Source organism: Centruroides vittatus, unplaced genomic scaffold (genome assembly GCF_030686945.1).
Source record: "Centruroides vittatus isolate TY-2023 unplaced genomic scaffold, ASM3068694v2 contig_875, whole genome shotgun sequence".
In the NCBI taxonomy this organism is placed as follows: Eukaryota; Metazoa; Arthropoda; class Arachnida; order Scorpiones; family Buthidae; genus Centruroides; species Centruroides vittatus.
Genome location: NW_027122567.1, coordinates 2,917,770 through 2,929,588, shown reverse-complemented (window position 1 = coordinate 2,929,588; position 11,819 = coordinate 2,917,770). Strand labels below are relative to the sequence as shown.

The window sequence follows — 11,819 nt, the reverse complement described above, 5'->3', positions numbered from 1 at the left end:
GATTTAAATGGTGTTAAGACATGGCAACCTTTTTTTTTTTTTTATAATGTTGATAAAACATGGTTGTCTGTACAAAATCTTTTAACTTATTTTATTGGATTCTATTTTACAGCAGACATTTCATATCACTTTAAAGAACTAATAAGGACTGACATTTGAGCAGAATAAGTTTTTCAGTACTTCAGTTAGCCAAAATGAATGGAGAAGAATGAAACTAAGTGAATTAGAGATTGAGCCTATCTTTTGCTGATAAATAATAAAAATAGATCCAGAAAGAACCAAATGCCTTGAGGAAAATGTAGGCTAATGAAATCCAGTACTTGAATTTTTACAAATATAATATTGCTATAAATTCTATAAAACTCATTGTGTTATAATTAAAAAGCACAAAAATTTTACCATTCATTTTAATAAGCAATGTTTCTGAAATTATATTTACAGTTCTTATATAGATATTTTGTATGTATGTATGTATGTATGAAACTTATAAAGTTAAAAACAAAAAAAAAAAAATACAATTACATTCTAGCATTTTGTTTTTATTCTTATCTGTAACATATTTATGTTTTTAGGAAAAATATATTAAATTTTAAAATTTAGGAAATATAATTTCCTAATTTCCCATTTATATACATAATTTCCTAATGTTCTATTTATATATATCCTAAATTTTATAATTTATGAAAAAGTATAGTATTAAAAACATGAAATGTGCCCAATTGCATTTTTTTAATTTTGAGTTCTTTATGTATTTAAAAATGTTTTAAATTTATTAATAGTTAATGATTAGAATTTAAGTTAATTTTTTATAAAACAAAAATGATTCATTCAATAAATTTTATTTTCAAATACTGGAATCAAATTTTGTGAATTCAAAACAATTGTGTGTGTAATGACATCAATTAAAAAATTATTATTGTAGTAAAGTGTTATATAAAATAGAGCAATGAAATAAAATAATTATTGCTTTACTTCATATTATTTTATTACACTTTTGTTTTTTTATCTGTCATATTTAATTTTTATTTATCATATTTAATTGTGTTGATTAATTTTAATTCAAGGAATGATTCGGTTTTAAAATGATAAAGAACAGAAATAAGGAAGTTTTATGAAGTTTCAGAAACGATCTTCCACTTTAATGTATTGGTAATACATTAAAGTGGAAGATCGTTTCTGAAAATCATATAATGTCATAAAAATTGATTAATTCCTATTTCTACAATTATACAAAATTAAATATAACCACTATATTTTTCCATTATATATTAAAAATATAATAATAAAATGTTATCATCATTAAAAAAGTTTTTTTTTACTATTAAGTGAAGGCTTAACTTTTTCTGTTATGTAATTATCCTAAAATGTTCTAGATATTATTTTTATCATAAATATCTTCTATATCATATATTGGACAGCTTAAACATAAAGGATTGAACTAGTTTGGTAAATTTTTTAAAACAAAAGAAAATTTTTAAATAATAATTAATTTTATTTAAAAATTTACAATTTTTTACATATACAGTATTAATTAATCATGATATCTTTTGCAATTGAAAAATATAATCAAATTTCACAAAGAGGTTACAAAAGTGTTTGCTGTTTCATCATATTCAATTTTTCCAGAGCTACAGGTTATTAAATGTCAAAAAAGATAAATTTAGATTGCTTTTTTTTATGCCAAGATATTTTAAACTTTTTTAGCTTTCTATTTGATTCTTAAAGAATAATTAAGAGCCTGATATGCTGCAACATAAAATTTATCTAAGTATTTAATATTTGATGATATAACAACTATTCTACAGCTTCAGTTTGTTATTATTTGTTGTTGTTCAACTAATTCATTTAAATCTTTATTCAATTTTTACTTATAAAAAATATCTTGTTTGTTTAATCTTTACACATAATGCAAAACAGTACAAAAAATAGTTTGTTATACATAAAATTTTTCTGTGTATAATTTGTTTTAAATTTTATTAGTGGATTTAAGATTTTTTTATCCACAAAATTTTATATATGAATGAATTTACAATAATTACACAACTTCAAATTAAAAGTGTTAATTAATTTTTTTAAACTGAATATGTTGCAATTGAGAAAAACTCAGCATTTGTAAAGCTAAAATATTCTTGCCAGGCAAAAATCAATAATGCTTTGTCTGTCAAGCATAATATTTCAACAGCAAATAGCCAAATTATTAATAATGTATGGATTTAGAATATTCATATCATAATTTTAATAATAAAGAAGTATGTTCAATAATAATTAGATAACAACAGAATTAAATATCAAAAAGCTTTAAAACTTTATATATTGTTATGCACTGTTTAGCAGAAAACTTATGGTGTTGTACATGTCAGAAAAAAAGGAGAAAACAAACAATTATCACTAGTGCTTTTTGATTATACATCATCATATTCAAGTGCTTGGAACAGATTAATAATATAATGTTTCATTAATTTTGTAAATTGCATTTGATTTTTCATACAGATTTGTTTTAAATAATTACAAAATGAAATATAAATTGAAATAAAACAAGAAAACAATTTATAAATATCAAATATAACACCATGGTACTGTTTAACTGGCTTAAGTCTTTGACTTGTTATTTTTTCCACATAGTTTTTTTTAATTATCTTATTAATATAAAATACTAAAATGAATTTTTTTTTCTTATTAGCATTGGATGTTATGGAGAACAATAGAGAAATAGGCCCTTTGCATCCCAAACATCTTCGTGAAGCCATTAGGAAATTAAGGTTAAAAGGAGCCATACCAAGTAGTAGACCTAAACCATATCTATTTTACAGATGAAATTACATAAAATTTGTCTTTGATATGTGACATATACTAATTTTGAATGAATTAAAAATCATCTCCATATTTATCTTGTATAATAATTTGTGAATAAAGTATTTTACAAATAACGTATTTAAGAGTTTTAATAATAAAGGGAAAAAAGAAATAATTTATTCTTTTATTTACACCAATTTTTTGCATTTTTACAGTTTTATAAAATCACAATGTAAAACTTTACATCCAGTATTCTATTTCCTAACATTTAAATTCTTAAAAGAGTCATATATAACAAATATGAGTGAAATCTTAAATATATTACAATAAATAGTAAATAACATTCAATTGCACAAAAGTTTAAATAGTAATAACACATGGAAATTTCAGATTCTGATGTATTATAGAATTTATTGTTTTACTTTTTTTAAATCTATGAACTTTCACAATCAATTTCTATTAAATATATTATATAGTAATCCAGAAAAGAATCCAGACAAAATTCTACTTAGTTACTAAAATAAATTAGAAAAGGCTTAATTATTGATTTATATATTGATTATGCAAAAGATTTACATGTTTAAAATCTTTGCAAATATTTCAAAAATTCTAAAAAAATTATTTTTTTTTTTTTTTAGAAAAGTTAAAAAGTGTAAATTAATTTGCATGTGCCTGAAACTTCACATTAAACAATAATTAAGTTAAGATAGGAAGGTCTTTACAGAATTTTTAAGATCAGAATTTATAAATAAGTTCCAAACAAATTATTAAATATATCACTTACAAGATACTTTAATTATAATTAATTAAATCATCTTCTCAAACAGTAACATACAAAAAATTAAATATAAATGACAAATTTCTGTTTGACAGAAATATCAAATAATTACTATTTTGAATTTTTTTTTTATTTTTAACAATAAATATTTATACATCCCAATTTCAGTTATTGCTTTACTGAGGAGAGAGAAAAGTATTAACATTATCTGCTTAAGTCCACATCTTGTAAATACAATATATTGTTTTGCATTATATACAATATCTAAAAAATAATAATGGAATGTATAAAATTTAGACTAATTAATATTGTTATACAGGAGTATATTAATGAACGACATTAAATATGCAAATATTACAGATAACATCTTAAAGTGTTTTACATAATTTCATCAATTATTACTTCACAATACAGATTTCTAATACATATATTTTTAATTGTTTTGCATTTCAAAATACAGAAAAAGATTTTAATGAATAACAAATTTTAAACATTTATTTGATCAAGTTGTCAATACAAATACTAAAGAGAATATAATTGTGCATTTAATCGTCACATCTTTATACCAGATCTTTAAAGCCAATAAACCTTAATTATTTCCTCAAAGTTTACTTTATTCCAAAAATTTTAAAATGCTCTCTTTTATGTATGATTTGGCACTTTATTGATTTGGTGGTAATTGATTAAATTTTATCGTTTTTATTAAACTTGTTTTGGAAATAATACTGTTTAGTGTTGGAAATACTGTAGCTACGTGAATTCGGAATGATTTTTATCATGTTCCGAAATATATATATTTTTCTCTACATCCTAATTGGATGATACAATAAAGATATTTTATTCCCAATCTGGGAGATTGTTACATCTAAAAAAAATAATGCATGCATTTCATATTTTTAATGAATGAAATGCAATGCATTATTTTTAATGTAGTTTTACGGTTGAACGTCTTATACCATTTCTTTCCCCTCCAGTTAAAATTAATCTTTGCTTTAATGATTTTAACTGTAGAGTATTCTGTTTTATAGTACCGCAACACGAATTCTGATTTTCATTTGCGGCACTTAGAACAGCCATTGCCGTACTGTCGACTACAGACAATGCTATACCTAACTGAGCAGCGTAGTAAGTTAACATTGTCAAAGTCTGTGCATGAGGAATTGCAGTTTGACTACAGAATATTCTGAAACCAATTAAAGTGTCAGAAATGGCAAATAGAAATACCACCTCCACAAGAACACAATCTGGTCCAAGTCCAAAGATCTTCAAAGAATTGAACTCTTGCAACTGCTCTCCAAACCATAAGGCAAAGCACAAAAATGTATATGGGAACACTTACGGTATATATCCCTATTTATATCAAATTAATATTAGTTTACAAGAAACAATGTATGAAAAAAAAAATTTAAATGTTATTAAAATTATTTATATATTAATAATAGCAACAAGGTCTTATTTTTACTCATTCAACCTAAAAAATCAAGCAATGTAACTAATCATTATTATTGCTTAAGTTATCAATTATATTTTTCAAATTAACTAGAGATAAAACTAAGTAGGTCAGTTATTTATGGTTAGTTAATAAATTTTCTTTTAAATTTTAAGCTTTAACCTTTTTTTTACATAAAATTTTATCACAGAAATAAGGATTTTGTAACTGTTTTTCTATAAAGAAAACAAACATTATATACTAATAATTAAGAATTAATTAAAATATTGTTAATAGTCACAACTAAAAACAATTTACAGAAATGATAAATTTATTAAACAAATATTTTGTTTCAGAAGTTTATCTTAATTGTTTAAATAGTGATAACTTTTTATTATAAACTATCAGAAAAGATTATTTAAATGATAGTAATATTTTCATTTTTTGTATCATAAGAGAAAACAGTTATTTTTAGTGCTAAAACATAAAATATGCATTTCATAAGTGATATTGAAATTTAACTTACCATACAAACCAGGATAAAAAATGTAATAGCAAATCCCTGCTAAAACAGAACAAACCATTCCAACTATAGGATTCCAAGGATGCATACCAAATGCACTAATGTATATAATATGTGCAACGGCAAATGATATCATGCCCCACAAAAAGCAGCTCGGCCAAACAAGAAATGCATCGCCAATACACGAGAATATCAGGCCCGAAAGAATACGGCGAGAGTAAGCGTGTTTCTCTCCCAGACTCATGCCGTGCAGGACGACAAAAATACACAGCCATATCACCGGTAGGCATTTCAATAAGCAAGAAAGCCACGACGGATTTTCTCGTTGAATCGAAAGAACAAAATATACGGCCGCAGTTTTAAAAAACGGTACCAATTTCGGTCCGACACATTTCAACTAAAAAGAAAAAAATATACATATATAGTTGTTTATAAATACATATACAACTTTAACTGATCATTAGTAAATACAGTTATTAATGTTAAATACTAAATTAATTTATAATTTTAGCATTCTAAACTAATCCAAGATGATTTAATTTATCTAAAAAAATTAATTATTATATGTATAAACATAGTACAAGTTAATAAAGTATACGTATACATGTTTAACCTTTGAATGGAAGCAAGATTTAATTTACTATTCTTGGAGGAAAACTTAAAATTTGTTGATTTTTATGCTTAAATAGAATAGAATAGACAGAGGTAGAATAAATAAGCGCTCGTTTCAAAATAATTTTTATATTTTAATTCATTATAAACCTTTAACCTGTTTATTAGATATATATTTTGATTTTAATCCTCCATCCTCGCATTGTACGAGCACCGAATGCTTTGACCATATATTTAATTTGCTTGTTTACCTATACGGCTTGCACGTTCGATTGAATTACGATCTGTCAATATCAGTGCAAGTACAAAGCGAAGAATTCACGTATAAAATGTACAGTCGGTTCTAACAAAAGAATAAACATTATAAGCCTCCAACATCATCATCATCAGTTGGCAATCTGACAGAACTGACATTTGTCAACTCGAACTCCATCCCAAAATACAACATACAGCATTACAGTTTAATAATTACTCACAACAACTTTAGGACTGGTCCAATAATCTCCTAAATCTCTCTCTGCTTTCATATTTCTTTTTTTTTATTTATTCGGCTTCGAAACCGCTGGCTTTCCTTCGTCTGCTGCTTCTGCTGCTTTTGCTTGTTATTATCTAATCCCAAACGTCACAAATATTTCCACCAATTGGATGAATTTTTTACCTTTACAATCCTATTATCCAATAATACGTTACGTTATTGATGACGTAGTTCAAAAGGACGTTCTCGTTCCTCTCGGTAACACGAGTACTCGATTGCTCGCGTTATAATACGTCATATCGTCAGCGAGGTTGTTTGTTCTGATATATTATACGAACGGGATATGTAAAAATATACTAAGTTTAAAAACAAAAGAAAAAAAACGAGTTCGTTAATGAATACTTAAAAATTTTTATTTTATAAGAATAAATTAGAAATTTAATAATAATTTATTCTGGATAGTTTTTATACTTTTTCATTCGCGATTTTTAAAATAAATTGCTTATTAACGGTGCAATTCGAACATTATTAGTTCTAGAACACATACTTTACGAACACGTGATAGGGCAAATGTAAAACCCCGAATTTGTTCAGTAACTACGTGATAGTTCAATCGAATCACTTCATGAACGCATATAACGTGATTGTTATAAATAAATAAAAGCTAAATTATTCATTCCATAGATTTACCATTTAAAACAACGCGACTTATGTTTATATATTTGACCTTATTCCACTGAAACGTGTCGTTATACTCGAAAATAAAACTAGAGCAAATGCATCTTTAATAACTTCTGCAACTATATAAAGCACAGAATGAATAATATTAAATGTCATTTCGCGATAATAATATATTGTAGATCGATAATATGCATTTCTATACTTAAGAAAGTAGGGAAATGCATCTGTGGAATGGTCAAGTTCATCTGGCAATTCATTATAGATAAGAAAAAAGTGACAGTTTTATTCTCTAATAACTCGATTGCATGCTGTTTAATTTATAATAATAATAATAATAAATAAATAATTATATATTTATTTCTCGAAAATGCCGGATTATTCCAGATACTCTTTTTTTCTAAGCCTTTCAGAATTTAGGTCGAATTAATTCAGGCTTGATTTTCGAAGGCCCCTAAGAACTTACTTATCAGGTGATTCATAGCAGAATGCACGCAGAAAAATGCAATTGCAAGAAGTTTCGAATTCTTTTTGTACAGAACACAATAAAGTAATCACGACTATTAAATTCAGCTGATTAAATTTAGTGCGAGGCAACGTGCCCGAAGATAGATAGCCTTAGAAAAGATAGAATACAAAATACCCTCAAGATTTAATTGCAAATTGCTCTATTTCTTGCATTTGGAGTTAATTCAAGTCCCGTTTCCTCTATTCGACTTTAAGACCAGAAGGCAAATCCGTAAATTTCTTTAAATTTTAATTCCTTAGATGTTATTTTTGTCTCGATAGCCTTAAAAATAAAAATAAACCTAAGTAGTCGGACTCGATTATAAAAAAATAAAAAATAAAATAAATCAAGTTTATTATTAGAAATTCATTTGTAAGAAGGACAAATGACAGGTTTAAACCGTAATTTAAAGGGCGAAACATGTTTTTTTTAATAATAACATTTTTCCTTATAATTAATATACTGTAGATCAAAGCAACTTAGTGATAGAATATCAATTTATTTAAACACATTCCCGATAAGACAAGTTATTTGATTAACGATATCGCTAAGAATGATAGGGCATACATTACTTGTTTATTAGAGCATCACTGTTTAGTTCAGTTCATAAGTATAATCTAAGGGCACGAATATGATACACATAAGTCACGTTGACATGATTTGACCTTGAATTACTACTACTATAACCAACATACTACGGAATTAATATAACAAGATATTTTTCCTGGCATCTTCCCGTCGATAGAGTTTATATGATTAATCGTTCGGCATATTCTTATTACTATAATAGCACTTGCATTGTTATAATCGGAAGAAAAGTGTATTATTTCGTTGTATCGATGTTTTAGATCTTCAAGGACGTTTGATTTAGAAAACGATCGGTTTAATATACGCTAGCAGTTTCTTATTCTCGTTTACTGCTAATATTTAATTATAATGATTAAATTTTGAAATGATCATCCGTAATTAAATCATTTTTATTACCATAAATGTATTTGTCATTCAGCGAATATCATTCTAAAATTTCAGTTTTAATTTAATATTATACACATCACCTAGTTTCTTCTTTAAATATAATGTATATGTTTTCAACATCTGCTAATGATTTTCTGTAATTAGAATATTGAATTTTTTAATACTTTATAATAAAAATATATTTAACGAGTTGTAAGTTAAAATATAAAATAAATATTGAGCGTGTCTAGCAAACTCAAGAAGATTGCTTAGTAAATTCAAAAATAATAGAAGTATTTTGTTGATTTTGAGTTCATTATAGCCTTATATCACATCAATTTCAGAATAAAATCATAAGTTATATACTGAACAATTACAGAAAATAATGTTAACTATGCCATATGCAACATATGTTTTGCTTGATAAACCTACAAAATATGCAATGTAAATATTTCAATCCTGATGCTACATCGAATTTAATCTTTTAAAAATAAGAAAATGTTTAATATTTATAACGGTAAACATTTAAATTATGTTTAAAAAAATAAATAATCAATTATTTCTATAGTTAAAATGACTCTGATAGTATCTCTAGATACATTTATCAAAACAATAATAATAATGGTGATATAATCAATAAAAATTTTGATAATTCACATTATTACTATTATTTATTATTATTTTTCCCCCCTCGATAACCAAGGAAATTTTTCCTTTCAATTGATTAATTCCCGAACGTGATGAAACAGCTTTCTTGCTTATCTAGGTTACGGTAGCAGCTTCGTCAAAATGTCATCATGTTCCATTCGTCATAGAACAGAACGACAGCAGTACTTCTCCACCTTTAGCATTAATAATTATTCCATTTGTAAATGTAATTAGCACAAAATTGTCATCTTTTAAACGGAACCATGAACAATTTATTTAAAAAATGATCAAATCTGTTATTTTAATAATAAAGTTTACGCATTTTCTATATTTTTTACACAAGGAAGTTGATTTTCAAACATTAAAGCTATTAGTTTCCTTCAATTAAAATATAAATAAATATATATATACAATCTACACAGTGACAATTATAATATGTTAAATGTTGTCCTTGTTGACAAATTTGACGGTCAAAATATTCTTTGACCTTGATTTTGGTGTTTGTAGTATTGTTAAAGTGTACACATACAGTACTTTAAATCGATTTTCTCCGATAGTAATGCGCTTGCTTGTAATCTTTACGTCATTCAGTCATAGGATTTTCTCAAGAACAATTATTTATAAAAGGAAAAATAATTCGTTCAAACATTTCCCATTATAAATATTTTCCTTTAGGAAAAACAAAAGATTAAAAAGTCAATCTCGTAATCACTACATACTCGAGGGAATATAGCACAATATGTCTTAAACTTTAAAAAAATAAACAAACCGACATTATTTACTTATCAGTTTAATCGAATTTTTTCGAGTTTTAAACATATTTTTAAATGTTAGATTGAAAGTTAATTTTAATTCCTAACAAAAAATTCCTTTTTTTGTATTTTTTTTTTTTCGTTACAAATTATATGTACTGTACACGACTATTTTTCTCGTTTCTTTACTTTGGTTCCTACAAAACGATGTTGTAAAGGGCCAAGGTCCAAACAAAAATAACTTTCCTACAGCAAAGATAGTTAAATATAAATGTTAGATTTTCTAAATACGGAAATAGGAAGTTTGACATTTTTAAAAGAAAGATAAAACTCCAAATCTTGTAACAAGTGACTGTTTTGCTGTTTGACTTCGGATAATTTTTTTTTCTGCTTTATCTAAAGTACAATGCTCGATTAATTCTTAAAATTTCAAAAATACTTTGTTACAATAGATAAATACTAATTATTTTTTCTTATATTTTTCTATGTTTTATTTCTATTTATAAAACCTGAATAAATATTATACCTATTTGCATAAAGGTCACAAATCTAGTTGTTTCTGCATATGCAAAGATGCGTGATGTCAACTATTATAACCTTGTAAGCTATATAACAATACATATTTTCTATAATTTTGAATTTTGTACATTTTTTTAAAAATAACTGATGTAGATCTTAATGATGATAGAGTAAGAAAATGTTCCTTTACCAGATTATAATCGTTAGTATTATCGAACGTTCACTCCTGTTCTTAAGACATATTGTTTTATTTTTCTGCATCTAATTGTGTCTATAAAAGGACTATCGACCTTTAAATGTATAGCATAGAACAATAGTTGGCCTATCTAATCATTTTCGTTGAGAACAGATCCAGTTGTTTAGATTTAAGTACACCATATGTCCAAGATGGGTATATTTGTTTATATAAATGGATAAACATTTCGTTTATAATTATTACGAAAAATATAAATGATAAAATTAAATGTATGACGTTCCATCATTTCAATAATAATTACATTATAAGATAAGTAAATATTTTTAAAAAAATTATGTATGTATAAATTAAGATAAATGCGAGAAATGTAATTGAATTACAGGAAAAATTTTTAGTTTTTATAAAATTATTTCTTTTTCGTCTCTAAAGGTTATTCATCTTCTTCTAATCCACTATTCATATACAGGTTTTTCTAAAGGTTGTTCATGAATTATGCTTTTCTTTTTAAATAAATAAATTTGCATATTGGCGCCATCTGTCGATGACAATAGACAATAGATTTATATATGAACAAGGCCAAATAATTAAAATCTATTGTATCTGGAATTTTAGGTTTGACATGATTTGACAATAGTTGACCTTGCAGTCGACATTTCTGATTGGCATCTTCGAAATTAATTCCAAGAATTAATAATTTCTGTTAAGCGTTATTAATAGTTTGAATCGAGATTCATTCGAAATGAGAAATTTTGAATAATTTCTATGACATTGACGTCACAAAGGTGCATTGAATTAATATATTAAGAAAAATCCCATTTTTGATAATTTATTTTTTATTAATTAAATAGTAAAGCCGAACCATATACAGAAAATTATTCTTAGAATAGACATTAAAAAAATAATTAACATTAATGTTATTTTACATATTTTTACATTTAAACTACTTCATTAGAA

General features: G+C 25.1%; 2 protein-coding genes across 2 annotated transcripts in view; one reads left to right on the top strand and one right to left on the bottom strand.

Moving 5' to 3' along the window:
- Taf11 (TATA-box binding protein associated factor 11) overlaps nucleotides 1-2,927 on the top strand; it is a 36,373-nt gene extending 33,446 nt beyond the window's left edge. The window contains exon 4 of the mRNA XM_067279607.1: nucleotides 2,681-2,927. Coding sequence (XP_067135708.1) covers nucleotides 2,681-2,814 — 134 coding nt within the window. The 3' untranslated portion in view covers nucleotides 2,815-2,927. The remainder of the gene's footprint in view (nucleotides 1-2,680) is intronic.
- Nucleotides 2,928-2,948: 21 nt separating this feature from the next.
- Nucleotides 2,949-6,879, bottom strand: LOC136983007 (lysoplasmalogenase TMEM86A-like). Its single transcript, XM_067279606.1, is given in 4 exon segments — nucleotides 2,949-4,789; nucleotides 4,791-4,921; nucleotides 5,527-5,920; nucleotides 6,612-6,879. Coding segments are annotated over 4 exon segments (870 nt in total). The 5' UTR covers nucleotides 6,663-6,879; the 3' UTR covers nucleotides 2,949-4,495.
- Nucleotides 6,880-11,819: the final 4,940 nt, after the last annotated feature.